Source organism: Delphinus delphis, chromosome 8 (assembly GCF_949987515.2).
Source record: "Delphinus delphis chromosome 8, mDelDel1.2, whole genome shotgun sequence".
Lineage (NCBI taxonomy): Eukaryota > Metazoa > Chordata > Mammalia > Artiodactyla > Delphinidae > Delphinus > Delphinus delphis.
Window position 1 is genome coordinate 61,867,592 of NC_082690.1, and position 16,566 is coordinate 61,884,157.

The window sequence follows — 16,566 nt, forward strand, 5'->3', positions numbered from 1 at the left end:
CAATCTGATCTACTCAATTTTTTAGGGAGGAGCCAGGCCTGATGAGAAATCCAAGAAGGGTCAAGTGAAGGCAGTGTCCAAGGATATGGAAAGTTCTTAGCCTTAAAAAACTCCTGACTGAGGGGAGGGACGGGGTGATAATTAATAGCATGCTAGTCTCCAGGCTTGGCAAATAAGCACTCTTCATTTAAGATTGCCTGGACACCTGGGAAACAGTTCTTGGGCTATATATGACTATCGTAAAGTCAACATAGTCACACAATTGGTGTGGTGACCCACTAGCCGGAGGCCTTGAGAGATGCAATATTAGGGAAGTGAGAGACTGGGGAAGGAGAAGATGCACAATGTGACATGTTCAATCTCACAAAGTTTCATTCAACAATTATTAAATATTAGGAACTGAACATACAAAAATAACAGAAAAACTCTTTCCTTTGTTTTCTCATTCATTCATTCAACTGTTTGCTATAATGAGTACACATATCTTCTTTTAATGGACTTGTGCACCACAGCTATGGGTGCACACAGTTGGTATAAGGTATAAGGCCATGAACAAGACACATATGATTGAATACAATAAAGTCACAGGTAGAGTATTGGAATTGTCAATTTAGGTCCCTCAGAGGTCAGCATGGATGAGAGTCCATAAAAGCTCTGAAGGTACCTAATTTAGTTTCCGCATGGGATGGGGCAGGAGGCAGAGAAGGCTTCCTGAAGGACGTAACTCATGATATTTGAACGATGAACAGAAGTTAGTAAGGCACAGTACTGAGGAGGATGGAAGATGGAGCAGGAAAACTTTGTCAGATGTCACTTCCTTAATCCTGTGGTCCACTGAGTTAAGAATACCATCAGGCTCTCCTAACACCATAGCTGGGAACAAGTCTTACAGGATTGCATCCTTTTACATCATTTTATATATTAACAGGAAAGCAGTCTCATCTGTGATGCTGGGGCCACCCTACAACCATACAATGGAACCCCCTGCCACCTCGTCCTGGTGGGTATTCCAGGTTTGCAATCTTCACATCTCTGGCTGGTTACCTCACTGAACATCATGTATACCAAAGCCCTGTTAGAAAACACCCTCATAGTGACTGTAATGTGGATGGATTCCACCCTACAAGAGCCCATGTACTGCTCCCTGTATATTCTGGCTGCTGTGGACATTGTTATGGCCTCCTCGGTAGCGCCCAAGATGGTGAGCATTTTCTCCTTAGGAGACAGCTTCATCAGCTTTAATGCTTGTTTCACTCAGATGTATTTTGTCCATGCAGCCACAGCTGTGGAGACAGGGCTGCTACTGGCCATGGCTTTTTGCTGTGTGGCCATCTGTAAGCGCCTACACTACAAGAGAATTCTCACACCTCAAGTGATACTGGGAATGAGTGTGATCATCACCATCAGAGCTATCATATTCCTGACTCCATTGAGTTGGATGGTGAGTCATCTGCCTTTCTGTGGCTCCAATGTGGTTCTCCATTCCTACTGTGAGCACATAGCTGTGGCCAAGTTGGCATATGCCCACCCCATGCCCAGTAGTCTCTACAGCTTGATTGGTTCCATTACTGTGAAAACCCACAGAACCTCCATTACTGTGGGTTCTGATGTGGCCTTTATCGCTGCCTCCTATAGCTTGATTCTTCAGGCAGTATTTGGTCTCTCCGCAAAGAATGCTCAGTTGAAAGCATTAAGCACATGCGGCTCCCATGTCGGGGTTATGGCTCTGTACTACCTACCTGGGATGGCATCCATCTATGTGGCCTGGCTAGGGAAGGACACAGTGCCTTTGCACATCCAGGTGCTGGTAGCTGACTTGTACCTGATCATCCCACCAACCTCAAACCCCATCATCTATGCCCTGAGAACCAAACAAATAAGGGAGCGAACATGGAGCTTGCTGACGCACTGCCTCTTTAACCACTCCAACCTGGGTTCATGAACACAAAGTCTGTTCAGACCTTGAGCATTCCAGCCAAGTTCAAAGATGCCTGAGAGGTCTGTGGAGCTGGTTTGGTTCACCTGGTACCTGGTACTTCTAAGATGAAGCTGTAAAGGGTAACTTTGCCTAACTTTTCAATTTTTAGCAAGGATATAAAAGAAATAATTTTCTGACAATGGTTTTATGGTTTCAATTAACTAGTATCTGAATCAGAGGTAAGTTTGGGAAGAGAATATAGATTTGGGATTTTCCCTTCCTGACCTACACTTCCAACTTAGTATCCTACCAGTCCCTCTGCAGAAGAAACCAACTGTTAGGTACCCCTATACCTGACTGATTTTCTCACAACTGTTCATCTCCTTATGTTATTATATGGAAGCTACTGTTAATATATGTGACCCTGACCTCTGGCCCATTGATGAATCCACTCAACTTGGGTCATGTGCTCACACCTGGACCAGAGTCTGTCTCCAGTCAAAATGGATCCCAGTTTATCTGAGGAGATACGAACTTGGGGTCACTGATGGTGGCCATTTTCCAACACACGAACTTGGAAAGAGAAATCTGTTCCACAGCAAGAGAAACAGATTAGCAAAATGGGATGAAGAAACTGAGTCTCTGGTTCCAATTCATTTTGAACACCTAGGTACACCCCTGTTATTAAGTTCTGTAAGATATAGCTCTATAGCCTTTTAATATCCCCACTATTGTTAAGCTAGTTGTAATCAGTATACTAATCACCAGCTTTTTGTTTCTAAGCAACAGAAGCTAAAGCAACGTGAGTTTGGTTTTGACATCTATCTCTTTGCTTCTTAGTCCTGCCTGTGTAACTAAACTGTAAGATACAAAATAGAGGGATCAAATATAACACAGGTCTTTCTTCTTTTGGACATCTCTAAGGAGGTATGCTCTGGGATAAAAAGTTAATAGAGAACAATAATAATAATGAAGTTGAAATATCACCACTCTTTCCAGGTCATCAGATAATTCATTGGCTTTTGTTTTTATTTTTCCCCTTTCAGAAAGTCTTAAACTGAATAATCAGTGTATGTTAAAAGAAAGAGATTTTATATGTAAGAGGTACATATATTTGACCCTGGTATATTTGAAAATCTTAAGATAATTTCCCAGTAAGTGTTGACAGCAAGTTATTGTATTTGAGTCTTAATATCTCCTTTCTACTGATGAGGAAACGACACTAATTCATAGAGGATATTGAAGATAAAATAATGAATGGAAAGCACATAAAACAATACCTGAATCACTGTATATACTTTAAAAATATACCCAGTAAATTTCTAATTCCATAATTTTAAAGGGTAGCCCTAGGCACTATTGAAACTGTATTCCTGCGTAGATCAGCATTCATGTAGTAACTGTTCCAGAGGGATCTCATGCTTAACAACTTAGCATCCATACTCTTTGCTAATATTGATATTTACCTACCTAGAATGTATTCTATTTCTGAATATCAGAGAAGTAGGAATCAACCTCTCAAAATCAGATAACAATGCATTGAGTTCCCAAAGAGTAGAAAAAAGAAACTCTCCCTCCCTTGCAACCCCATAACATAAAACCAAATCAAGATCGTGAGATGGTTAAGCGTATTTGATAAGATTTCCATTTAGTCACACTATTCTTTCTCTACAAGCAACCCAATGATTTGGCTATGCCCATTTAATCAACGAGTTATTAGATGCATTATAGCATCTGATGGAAAGTGACAAAGGGATAGTCCAGCCTGCATTCAAAACAGCAATTTCTTTTCGGCATTTCAATCAGAAGCCTGCCCTGCCAGCTTTGTGTTTCATTCACGCCAGTACTCACTGAAACTAGCTGGGACTCACCGTTGGTACTCAAATATTGAACTTCATACTTCCCAAAATGGACTGGTTCTCTGCCATGGCTGCCCCAAACAGAAAAACCTGCGCGTCTCCCAATATATTCAGATACGACCCCTGCCCAGCAGGTGAAGCAACGTGTGCTCATTTAACTAGAGCCTGGGAGCAACAGTAGACTCTGTGTTAGGATTCTTGAGATTACAGCCAATCCTGCTTGGAAAAAAGAAAGATTGGATTTCCTGTGGGGAGTTGCTACCCCAAGGTTTGCCCGCTGTATCCACCTTTCGCAGGACCCAAGCATTTTACCCTTTGAATAGCCTTTCCCCTCAAGACTCAGGCATTGCACCCCTTGGTTTCTTTGCCAGCAAAACAAGGATGGGCAAAGTTCACCCCTGCCTTGTAGTGAATTATCACACCAAGTTGGAGGTACAACCCTAGGCATTCCAGGGAGCGGTGCAGGCACTCTGCCCTCCACATGGCTACCTGCCTTGTCCCCTTCAGGACCACTTTTGTAATTAGCCATCCAATCAGTTTCTGAACAGGACTGTAATTAAATAACATCCAGTCTTTCATGCCCCTATGAGGCAAGAAGATCTTATTTTCGTTTTGATTCTAGGTATATGAATGAAAGTTCCCTCACTTAAATATTTAGACCTGCACACACACACACACACACACACACACACACACACACACACACACACACAATGCTAGACTTGGGCTACAATGGTGACGCAGACAAATAAGTTTCTTGTTCTTAGAAAGGAAGTGTAAGCAACTGCCCTAGAGAAAAGGATTTTCATACACTTAAGACCTTTTACCTTTTTGCCTGGTCTTAAAAATCAGACATTATGATAACACATAATATATTTAACCTTGTAATTCTTTTAACAAGTAATCACAGCACCCAAATCAGCTTATAAATGTAAAAACAAAAACAAAAACCCAAAGAGCACATTACAAATAATGCCATTCCACTCCTTAATTCATTCTAGGTTTGAATGAATTTATCACCTAATAATTCTCTCTTTTAGGAACCTTCCAAGATTTGGCCTTATAAAACCACAGAAAAGAACACTGATGCAGTTCCTAGACTCTCTGTTAAGTTTCCATGGACATAGCTGGAAGCACTTCCTAAAGATCTATTTCTCAAGTCTATACACACTTCCCCAGGGAGTCCCCGTGCCCTGCCCTGCTCCCCTACACACACAAAGATATATGGTGCCTCTAATGTAGGTCTGTTCAACCCTTGGCCAATACCAGGTCTGTGACTTACCAGTTCATTTCCCTCCAGGCGGATGATAGCAAGTTCTCCCCTTCTACTGCTAATGCTCAAGGAGCAACTTGGAAGCATGGTGGGAGGAATGAGTTTATTTCTCCACTTTGGCCTGTTTCACCTCCTTCATATGTGAACAACAACACAATTAAGGTAGAAAGACAATTTTGGCTATTCTTTATTACAGGAATGATTTTGCTTCTGCCTGTACCTAACCTAGTATCTACTTTGCTGCCCAATCCTAACTCAACAGTCACTACTTTCAAGCTTAGACTACATCAGAGGTTGTGTTACACAGCATCACAATGACAATACATAATGTATATATTGTAGCCCCTCACAACAGGCAAAACCCATAGTTCTCATATGCTTGCTTTACAGTTTGTTTCCAGCACAATCATTCCCACATCACACTTTTAAGACCGGTAATGAATTATTTTCGTCACACACAACAATCACTCTGAAGGGCCAATAGCCCAGATCTACAGTCTTAATTCCCTTTCATTATCATATATGGCTTTTTCTGCCTAGTCCTATTCTTCCTCCCCACACCTCCCTCCTGCTTTATTCCTTCTGTCACAGATTTAGGGAAGAGAAAGGCAGAATATTTACCAGAACCATGAAGATTCCCTTGGTGACAAACAAAGATCCAAACTTTAGCCCAATGAGCTTGTGGGTGAGCCTTCCTTTCAGTGCATTTGTTTTACATTTGTCTTTGTATTATTTCCATTCTCTACCCTAACGTCACAGTCCCTGTTCTAACCCAAAGACAAACACATATAATAGACGCTCAATATATTACCGTGGCCCGGAGTTGGCCAGGGCATGGGTATCTTTTGGTCTAAAAGACAGGACTGTCAGGAGAGGCCCTAAGAAGCTAAGGCAGTGCTGCAAAGATGCTGTAAAAAGGTGAGATGGGAAGGTTGCCACCACAGGCAAAATCCATGGCTTGCCTTCCCTGTCCCTGAGAAAGGAACAAAAGTACGGGATGGAACTGAGATCTTCACAACAATCCTGCGAGGTAGGAGAGTATGCAGTTACTATACCCATTTTCCCATTGAGGACACTTAAAATCTTTCAAACATTGGGGTGTTTCAGACCTGAATGTAATGAATGATATGCAGACATGTGACCTGAGAAGTGAGTTTGTCAGTCTGGTTTCATTTGAATGTGAGAAATACTTTATAATCGATACACTCTTCTTTCCATCAGCTTTGTTAGAAATAACTGACTGCACTAAGGCCATTTCAGTCTCTTCATCCATGAAGTGAAAATACAAACAAGGCGCACAGGTCCTCCGATTCTGACATTTAGAGAAAAGGGCAGGACCAGGACACAGCTCTCATTACAGTCTGAGATTAGTGATTTGCCCAGCTTGTGCTCAGAGAGGAGATGGCCACTGGGGCGGTCTGGGCAATTGGTGATGCATTTCTCTAGCTGGGCGGTCAGAGAGTTGGGGTGAAATATGGGTGCTCAGAGGCACCTCAGTACACCTCAGGTGAAGCATCCTCCTGCTGCTATCAGCACAGCAACCAGCTCTGGACACGGACAGTATTCTTCTGGCTTGTCCGTAAACCTGACCCAATGGGTTTCCTGAAGATCGGATCTAATCCATCACGCTCACTGAATTATGGCACTGACAGGGACAGGGAAGAGGGGCGTGACCTGCAGAAAGCACTATCCTGGTCCTTAGAGCCGCTGTGATCCTCACCAAAAGCCTTGTCATACTTCCCGCGGGGGTGCAATGCTCCTTTTGCCGAGCCTCAGCTTTTTAACATGAGTGGTTTAGTGGGAGACTGGCCCGGTAGCGACACACCACTGGGTCAGGCAGAGGAATCCCTGGGTTCCAGGCTCAGCTCAGTTCCAGGGGACACTCATCAGGGGCAGGGTCCTCCAAGACCCCTGCGGGCCAGGCGACATTCCAAGGCCTCTGGGTAAAATGGTGGCTCTCTTAGTCGTCCCCGTCCAGGGAGCAGATGGCCAGGGGAGCGGTGTTGTTGGCTCCGATGCTGTAGCAAGGACTGAAATAGGGCAGGAGGCGCCCAGGGAAGGGATAGTGGGGGAAAGTGAAAATGTGGGAGCCGCTGTCAGTCACGTTGTAGAAGGAGATATCATGAGCCTCGTAATCCAGGAAGACTCCCACCCGGCGGGGAGGGACGGGCAAGGACAGGAGTGGGTATTCGTCCGTGCCTGCCCGGTACTCATCGCCCTTCCTCAGCCTGATCACCCAGAATCCGTAGTGGGGGGATAAATAGACCACCTCCTTCCGGTCTACATTTTCCTTACACACTCCCAGGCCCCATTCAGACCTGTCTCCCACCTCCACCTCCCAGTAGTGCCGACCCGAGGAGATGCACTGACTGCCCAGGACGATATTGTAGCGGTAAAATCTCTCAGGATTGTCGGGCAGCTTCTGCTTGGTGTCTCCATAGCGCACGCATTTTCTGTCCTCAGACACGATGAGGCGAGAATAAGCAGTGTCTGGATCCAGCCGCACATCCGCTAGGGAAAAAGATCCTGGTTGGTACCCTGACACAGAGCGAGGGGGCCTGGGCGAGGTCTCTGCGATAGATACAGCCAGCGATTTCCTCAGTGGCGGGTGGGCAATGGGCATCCAGAGGGCACTGAGCCATTTCATTTCTCCGGGAGGGGTCCCGCCCCCCGCTCATCACAATCCCGCCGAGCGTTCATTACCTGCATACGTCTTCAGGATCTCTCTGAGCCCCAGCACACGGCAGTCCGTCTTCAGCTCCAGCGAGACTGGTTCTGGTCTCTGCAGGCTCCAAGACTTGCTCCTGATAGAGAGGGGTAGGCCTTGGGGCCAGAAGTCCTGGCTCTGCCACATGGGCCTTCCCTTAGTACAGGGAAGGGGGCTTGGCCAGGGACGGGGTCAGCGAGGTGCCCCTCCCCAGCAATACCAGGCAGAGCAGAGATGTGATGATTATTTGACTGAGCTGAACGGCTTGTGGCACAGAGAGAATATTCACATACCTAGGCCATGGGAAGGGTTAGGTGTGAATCTGACATTGGGAGAGGAAGAGGTGTACTGCAGAGGAGAAGGGCCCATATGCAGACTCAGAGCACCGATGCTGCTGGAGACAGCTGCAGTCTTCTCCCCTCCTTGGGCCATCTACTTGAAACCATACATTTTATAGCTCTACCTGAAACTCTTATTGGTAATGCTTGAAATGAATTTGGCCAAGCACAAAGAAGAAAAAAGAAAGATGCTGAAAGCTTCCTTAGCCAATACAATGGAAGGGGCAGAAGATTACGGACCAGCACCCACTTTTCTGTAGGTACTTGGTCTACGTTCCTTCCCCACTTCTGGCTCTGGCCAGGACCCACTTTCTCTTACAGGGCTGTCGAGGGGCTCCAGAGATGGAAACATACCTGTTTAAGACTTCCTGAATACCCTAGAAGGAGAAAAAGATATGCAGCACATGAGTATGCCCCATTCCTTGGAGGGACCAGACAGACACAGAGCTGTAGGAGGGAGTTTCTCCGAGGTAAGGGGAAGGCAGAGAGCAAAGCTGGAGAGAAGGCGTGTAGAGGGAGTGGGGGAGAAGCCTACAGGAGGCAGGCAGGGCAGGCTGAGCCCTGGCTTCACTGGCCAACTTCGGGCTCCATCTCAACTCTCTGGCCAGAGGGACGGACGGGTATGATGTGAGGGCCGCCTAGACAATGTCCCTCTAGGAGGCCACGAGGTCATCCACCCAACCAGGGGTAGGGGAACAGCCGGCATTAGCAGCGGGTATACGGAATCCATATCTGGTAGGCTGAGTGCTGACAGGTCCCACTGAAGACGAGGTCCCCCCTCTCCTACAGTCCCAGGCCACCCTCAGCTCTTGCTCAGACTTCCCAGGAAAGCCTGCCCCTCACCTGCAGCATCCAGCGGACAGGCCTCTGAGACCTTTCTTCCAGCTCTGCGATCATCCTCCACAGGACCCGGCTCTGCTGGATGAGTGCGTTGTGACTCACCCCCAGTTTCTGCGTGGTCTCCCCTTCCTCCTGCTCCAGGCTGGCCAGAGCGGCGGCGGCCTCTACTTCCAGCCGCCGACCTGGTGGCTGTTTTTTCTTTAGTAATCGCCGGTACTTCTCAAACTCCCATATGATGCTCTGCTTGCGGGTTTCCACCTGTATCTGTAAAGCCAAGATCAGAAATCAGCACGGATACTGGTCGTGTAAGGGCCACCCAGGATTGAGGACGCTGGTATGTGCACACACACACGCACTCTGGAATGTCCTGGTACCAACTGTGTGCCAGGCACTGTAGCGGCACAGACAAAGGATATGATTTTTCCTAACTTCCTGTTCCCACAGCTCCAGTACATGCTCCTCAGTCCCTATTACTAACTCTTGTTGACCCCAGGAGGGCCCAGGATATTACCTTTGCACTATATATTCCAGACTATTTTCCATTTTCAGAATAATATATTCTATTTTCAGAATAATGACCAGGCAGTGTAACAACTACACTGTCAGATGATTTTGCTTCTTACTGGTATTGTTATCAATTCTATATGCTGTTTTAGACTGATTCAGTGTTACCTTCCGTCGATCACAAGTTCTGATAGTTTGATAGTTGTGGGCCTTGGGTTTATTTCTGAAGTGATTTTCCACTATTTTAATGACTTAACTTTTAGTAAATATGCTTTAGCTGAGGAAAGAGAAACAGAAACTATGCTTTACTAAGCATTATACAAGTCATACCTCTGTGAGCTAAAGCATATGTGAGGTGTGTACTTTTCCTTTCTCACGTATGAGGAGAGCCCAGAAGTTATCTCTACATCACATTCAAGAAACTGGAAGTGAGTGGTCCCAAGGCCAGCTGAAGGCCACACACCTAGTAGAGAAAGCGGGCATGAGGACCCCAGGCTCTCTGACCTCAAACCCCACATTCTGCCTCACAGAGATGAGGAAGGTACCATGGGCCAGCTTCAGGACAACACAGGGACCACACAGACTCCTTTCCCCAGGGGGCAACTTGCCTTCCAGTTTGCAGTTCGTTTCCTCTCACCAACTTCCAGCTTCCAGGCCTCTTCTTGCTCTTTCCTCAGATGTTCCAAAGCCTCATGGAGTTTCCACTGAAAGAGACAAAAACCTCATGAGGACACCTCGGGCAGCCTGGGTGGATAGCCAGGCTTCCTAGCATTGGTAGGTGATGGGAAAACAAGCATCCCTCAGGGGGTGGGCCAGAATGCATGCTGGGAGAAAAGGGAACACCACAGAGGGAGCAGATTCCTGCCCAGGTTACATCCAAGGTCTCTCAATCTGAGAATCATTTCAACTCCCACAGTCTCTAAGTTTCTGTAAAGCAGAAGAAAAGGTCCATTTCCAACCTGGCCAGAAAACTATCTTGGACTTTTCCTATCCATGCCTCTTTTTATCCTTATCTGCTTTGTTATCCTACAGCCTCCTAAACCTTGTTATTCAAAGTGTGGTCCACGTGTGTCAGCAGCATCAACATCACCTGGGAGCTTGTTAGCAATGCAGGATCTTGGGCTTCACCCCAGACCTCCTGAATTTTAGCAAGACCCTTGTGTGGTTCATATGCACCCTAAAGATAAGAAGTACCATCCTAGACTCTAATGCAAGAGATGACTACTGGGAAGCATAAAGTAATCTCATAATAATATGGACCATTTTATTAAAGATGTACCAACAAAACTGAGGCTTAGAGAGTGACCTACGCAAAGTCACTCATCTAGTAAATGGTTGGGCTGGGATTTAACCCAGCTCTTTAACTCTTATGCCTATGGTATACTGCCTCCCTATTCTAATACTTGCAAAACAAAATAAATAAATACTTTTAATTTTTCAGAAATTCTTTTTGCATAGGAAAACAGCTAATTCAGGGGATTCATCTTACAATTTTACCTTCTAATCTCAACTTCAAAAAAGAGAATTAAGACCAGTACAGGATCAATGGATCACAGAATCATTGGGATAGTGATTCCAATAAAGATATGTCAGCATGGACATCTAAGGAAAATATAAGAAGTTAGAAGTTGATAGGATAGCTATAAAAAAGGAGCAGTGGGTGTCAGAGATGGCTCCCCCTATTGCCCCCAATAAATAGAAGGTAAGGAGAAGAGAAAGAACAGTGGCTGAAGAGTAAGAAGGCCTTTGATCTTCCTTTAACTAACTTAAGTCAGAAGGGTCCCTACAACATCAGACAATCTCACTCAATCCTAAATGACTCAGCCACGGTCCCTTCTAGCTCTAAAACCAATGATCATGATCTCAAATTTCTAAGCCTTTGTTTTGTCTATAAAATGAGGAGTTTAAAGTGACTCACCTGATGTTCAATGATTATCTGTGGCATTGCTAGGAGGAGTTTGCACGCTCTGATAGGTACAGACTTGACCACTTCATCCAAGGCGCCCAGAACCCCAACTAGACCAAAATGGTCTCCCTCAAATTCTTAGTAAGGAAAGCAAGTTTGGGTTAGGCATTAAACCTGTTGGGACTGGGGTGAGGTGTGGAAGTGGGAAAGAAGGAAGTCAAAGGAGGTCACAAACGTAAGGAGAGGAACGGCTCACAGGTCCCTGGGATCTGGGGGTGCGAGAAGCCAAAGGAATCAGCTCTCATTTTGTCTCTGGGGTCCCTGGTCAAGTTCTTGATCTAGAGATAGCCAAGTGAAGGGCAGGGGAGAGACTGGGGGGAGCTGGCCTTAATCTCCCACCTTATAATCCCAGGCGACATCCTCCATGGGCACGACACTGTGGGCCTCGTGCTCGGGGGACCGGCCACAGGCCTCGCACACGATCAGGCCATCCTCTTTGCAGAACATCTTAAGCTGCTCCTCGTGGGTCTCGCACACGTCGCCCTTCAGCCCCATTCCTGGATGCAGCCCTAGCCGCCGGACTTTTTCTACAACGTTGGCCAGCTGCCAATTAGGCCGCAGGTTCCTTGGCTGGACGGGAGCCCGGCAGAGGGGACACGAGTAACCCCAGTTCTGGGATTCTCCTGGGACCTCCCAGAGTCCAGAGAGACAGTTGTGGCAGAAGCTGTGGCCACAGTCGATGCTCACGGGCTCTTTCAGGAAGGTCATGCAGATGGGACAGGCCACTTCTTCTACAACGGCTTCCACCAATGCTGCGGGATCCATGGCTCCTGTCACACCCTCCTCAGAATATGAATAAAACCAGGCGGAGCCACTGAAGGCTGAGAAGAACGAAAGAAACCCAAATAAGGGATAAAAGAGCAGAAGAGCAGAGGGATAGGTAAATGGGATAAGTAGTGACTGAAAAAAATAACTTCCTCTTTTGGATCCTTTATGAACCCTGTTTAATAAGCTCTGGCCTTCCCAACTGAATCCACTGGGTCACGTTTCTCACGCCATGGAAGGGACATCTGGGGATGCCTGAATGTTGGGATGCTGGGAATTCTCAGTTCCCATTCACCTGGTCATCTCTGACCCTCCTGTGGGTTCGCTTGCCAGCCCATTCTCACTCCACCTCCATTGTGCTCTCGAAATCAGCACTGTTTCTCTTGAACTTCGTGTGGTTTCACTCTCCAAAATAAGGCCCGAAATACCCACCTTCCTCACTCTCTAGGATGTTTCCATGTATATTTATGTACGTCAAGGTGCAGAAAAGGTAATATGCCAGAAGCCCATGGCCTATATGCTCAATTTGTTTTCTTGTGTTGCACACTGAAGTGTAAGGTATAAGGGAACCAGCAACTCTCCCCACCTCCTGTAAACCTCTGCCCACTTCTCCAGCACTAACAACCGCTAAGATGCCAAGACACCCTCCTCAGTGATACATTAGAAGCAGATATGGACAAACAGCCCTTGGAAGATAAAAACAAAGGTCATCTGATGATAATTAAACCCATATTGATGAATAAACCCATATTGATAATTAAACCCATATTGATGATAAACCCATATTGATGAATCCACTACTCCAGCAAGAAACCTGAGATTTCTGCTAGGGCCATATGTGGGCACAGAACTTGAATGACCAATGGCAGGCTCTTGGTACAGTTGACAATGTTTATTTGTTCACCATGCAAGTCTGTGTTACCAGTTAGTCTATAAAGGGAAAAGCCCTGATGGTCTTAGTCATCATTGTATCCTTAGGACCTAAAAAGTGCCTGTCATGCAGTTATTGCTGAATAAACATTTGCTGAAGGAATAAATGAGCTAGACACAGAAAACAGTTCTAAAACCCAAAATGCTTTTATAATTAAGTTAGGGAGTTGAGAGCATATTATACATTAATAATAAAAGCGAGCACTCCTTGAGTACACTATACGCCAGGCACTCTTCTGAGCATTTTACATGGATTGGCTCAATGTATTTCAAAACCCTAAGTAGAAACCATTATTCTACCCTCCCCTCATTTAACAGATGCTTGGTCCTGGGCTCTGCCATTCTATCTTGGGCAAAGTACTTAACCTCTCCAGCTGCAAAGTATAATAAAAATTCAAGAGGAGAGACAAATCACTGTGGTTTAATGGTAGTCCTGTGAGGTTTCCTGAAGGAAGTGGGGCAGTAAGTAGATTTTGCAGAACTGTCTGTTACAGGCCATCAGCAGGTCCTGCCTTCTCACTGGCCTCCCTGTCTCTTACTTTTCCTCCTCCCACTGTCACTACCAAACTGTAGGACCAATATCCTAAAACCTTGTTTTACTAAATCACTAACCTACTGAAGAGCCTATCCTGGTTCCCCAGCCCTCAGTCCAACAAGAAGCTCTCTCTTCACCCTGAAACAGCCCAGTCAAGCAAAAGGAGGAACTTCCACATTTTCTCGCAGACCCCATGTCCATTCATTCCACCCACTTGGATTCCTGCTGTCCTCCCAGCTTGAAATGACTTCTCCAAATTCCTGCTCTTAATGTCATTTGGCACATATGTGTTTATTGTCTTACTTCCCACAGTAGAAGTTTCATGAGGATACTGACATACTCTATTTTGTTCACGACCATATCCCTAAGGCCAGAAACAGTGCTCAAATATTTTTGAATACACGAGTATTAAACGTAAATGTTAAGGTCTAGCTGATAGTAGGCTGGATATGGAAGAAATGTCAATATCCTCATCTACCACCACGGAGGGGCCCCAAGAACTACTACCTAAGGCTGACACAACAGAGGCTGATATCTATGATTTAAAGCTACAGAGATTAACAAAGAATTGAAAATAGCTACTGAAAAACTGAGAAGATGGTGGAGAAGGGAAGTGAGGTAAAGAAATATCAAAATGATAAATCAAGAAATGCGATGGAAGCACATTATTTAGATTTAGTAGGGCATGAAAAGCTCTAAACATGAACAAGTTAAATGTAGTGGCCTCTGCAAAAAAGGATTTAGGGGCGGGCATCTATTGCCTTACTGTTTTGTTTTCATGATACACAGATTACTTTGACAAAACTTTAATTATTAAACATTTAATTGCTTCAACCGTTCATTTGGCACAGTGGGAAGCCTTCTAGGAAAGACATTTGCGGGGGGTGGGGGTGGGGGGCGAAGCCGGGAAGAGTCTCGGGAGGAGGGGCCAAAGTGGGAAGTGAGGAGGCGGTGACCTCCGGGGTTCGGGAGGAGAGAGGGGGAGGGTAACCTCCGGGCCACAGGACGCCGGGCAGGGCCCGAAGGTCCCGGGCGGGTGGGGGCAGAGTGAGGCTAACGGCCTGCAGGACCTCTGAAGAGGCACAACTGTCTACCCACCTCCCTTCTCAGCCGGGAGTAGCGCCCCGAGGCTGAAACCAAACGTGGAGACGCCCGCTTGGTTCCCACGGCCGAGTGTCCGCAGCTTCCGAACCGGCTGGCCCAGCCAGCCCGGCACTTACCGCCGGCTCGGAGACCAAGGCCTCAGCAGCACCCAGCTCCTTGGTTTCTCCTGCAGGATTCCGAGGCCCCGCCCACAGGGCCGGAGCCAATGAGCTCGCCGGCGGCATCTTTGTGGGAGCAGCCAACCACAGACAGGGAACAGGACAACCCTAGCCAATCGGAGGAGGGGACAGGGCCCCGCACACCTCTTGGCCGGACGGCGTATTTTCTCTTCGGTTTTTCTGGCCTCTTCCCCCACTCAGAGCCCTCTAAACTGTAAGAGGGCCCAGGAGTCAGTCGAGGACGGGTCGAAGGGGCGAGGCCCTTGGATGAAGCCCCTCGGGCCATGCAGTAACAGAGGCCTAGCTGGCCCTCGGCTCAAAGAACCCCTTGCGCCTCACGCTTACGCTCTGGATGACTAGTGGCTCTTCAGAGCGAACCTTGTTCCTTCCGGGTCGTAGCCCCGGACCTAATGCTGTTCCTTTGCCAGTTTTCCACGTTAAACTCAGCAGCCTATGAGATCAGCCATGTCTAATTCTGAGACCCAATTTAGTGCGGGGCTGGGCACTGATAATGCAGTGGACTCTGCACTTTCCTGCAAGATGAGCGACCTCTCCTGGCTCCAGGCTGCAGATGGTGGTTTCTCATAAAAAACCCTGGGTTTTCTTGGCAAGCTCTTATCCTTCAGTACTTCAGCAGGCAGTCTCTCATCACTATTGCCACATCCCCCCCTTCAGAGTTAGAAGCAGATGGTGGGAACTGGCGGAGGAGAAGTGGAATTCCTCGTCTGAAACTGCTATACAAATTGGAAAAAAATTTTAAACGAGCGGTGTTCGTCCCTCGCCTAAACACACAGACATGTGCACACGCAAAGTCATACTTAAGGCAGTGATTTCGGTTTTTCTTTGTAGTCTCTGCACCTTGTCCTTTTCCTGATACTTCAGTGTTTACTGAATAAGCAAATAAAGGCACATCCTGCCTGTGTGGAAAATAACCAGGAAATCCTCCAACTGAAGCCCAGTTCCAAATGATTTTCTTGTTGGGACTGCTACTCTTTGGTTCTTCATGCCAATGTCAGGGCTCAGGCCATGGCTGAAATTCTGAAGGGTGAGGCCCAGAAAATTCCTGAAACAAATGGGACCATGAGCAAAAAAAGAAGAAAAGAGGTAGCTGAGGTCTGAGCTGTACCCTGTGTCTCACCTGGATCTATAGGCACGGCTGCCTAACAGAGTAGTAAATGGATTAATCGGAACAAGCCACTTTAAACATTTATTGAGCATTCACTTTTTGCACTTTGTGCTGGATGCTGGAATTACAACCATAGGCCACAGACTGTTTAAGGAACTCAAAATCAAGTTAGTTGTACAGTGAGCCCTTAAATATTGCAGGGGCCACCTGTACAGTCAGAAATATGCATATAACTTTTGACTCCCCCAAACCTTAACTGCTAGTAGCCTACAGTTGGCCTGAAGTCTTACCAATAACATAAAACAGTCGCTTAATACATATTTTGTTTGTATTATATGCTTATAATAAAGTAAACTAGAGAAAAAACGTTAGCAAGAAAATTATAAGGAAGAGAAAATGCATTTACTATACTGTACTATATCAACATCATAACTTTACATCTTCTGTTTAAAAGATGAATCACCAGTCTATCAGTACATACATCAATATTGTCTTATACAAAACACTGTAGATGTTATAGATATTATTAACACTAGACATAAA

General features: G+C 46.2%; 2 protein-coding genes across 5 annotated transcripts; one reads left to right on the forward strand and one right to left on the reverse strand.

Moving 5' to 3' along the window:
* Positions 1–546: 546 nt before the first annotated feature.
* LOC132429079 (olfactory receptor 52I2-like) lies at positions 547–1,942 on the forward strand. Its single transcript, XM_060017284.1, is given in 2 exon segments — positions 547–990; positions 993–1,942. Coding segments are annotated over 2 exon segments (993 nt in total). The 5' UTR covers positions 547–947.
* Positions 1,943–2,920: 978 nt separating this feature from the next.
* TRIM68 (tripartite motif containing 68) lies at positions 2,921–14,906 on the reverse strand. Of its 4 annotated transcripts, none has more exons than XM_069540942.1 (8): positions 14,856–14,906; positions 11,745–12,226; positions 10,048–10,143; positions 8,939–9,199; positions 8,450–8,472; positions 7,754–7,854; positions 7,421–7,561; positions 2,921–7,080 (listed from the first exon to the last, which is right to left on the reverse strand). In XM_069540942.1, the coding sequence occupies exons 2-8, from the start codon at positions 12,168–12,170 to the stop codon at positions 6,917–6,919; spliced, it is 1,212 nt and encodes a 403-aa protein (XP_069397043.1). In that variant the 5' UTR covers positions 12,171–12,226; positions 14,856–14,906; the 3' UTR covers positions 2,921–6,916. The 4 variants fall into 4 exon arrangements, with proteins under 4 accessions (XP_069397043.1, XP_069397042.1, XP_059874380.1 ...); XM_069540941.1 differs by having other exon boundaries at positions 7,380–7,561; XM_060018397.1 differs by having other exon boundaries at positions 2,921–7,561.
* Positions 14,907–16,566: the final 1,660 nt, after the last annotated feature.

What these genes read in the sequence shown, in the direction of transcription:
- TRIM68 (XM_060018397.1), bottom strand. Translation starts at nt 12,170, where the DNA reads ATGGATCCCGCAGCATTGGTGGAAGCCGTTGTAGAAGAAGTGGCCTGT. An exon ending in AACGAACTGCAAACTGGAAG is followed by an intron (nt 9,200 to 10,047) that starts GCAAGTTGCCCC and finishes TTGGCTTTACAG; the next exon opens with ATACAGGTGGAAACCCGCAA. An exon ending in CTGTCCGCTGGATGCTGCAG is followed by an intron (nt 8,473 to 8,938) that starts GTGAGGGGCAGG and finishes TTCTCCTTCTAG; the next exon opens with GGTATTCAGGAAGTCTTAAA.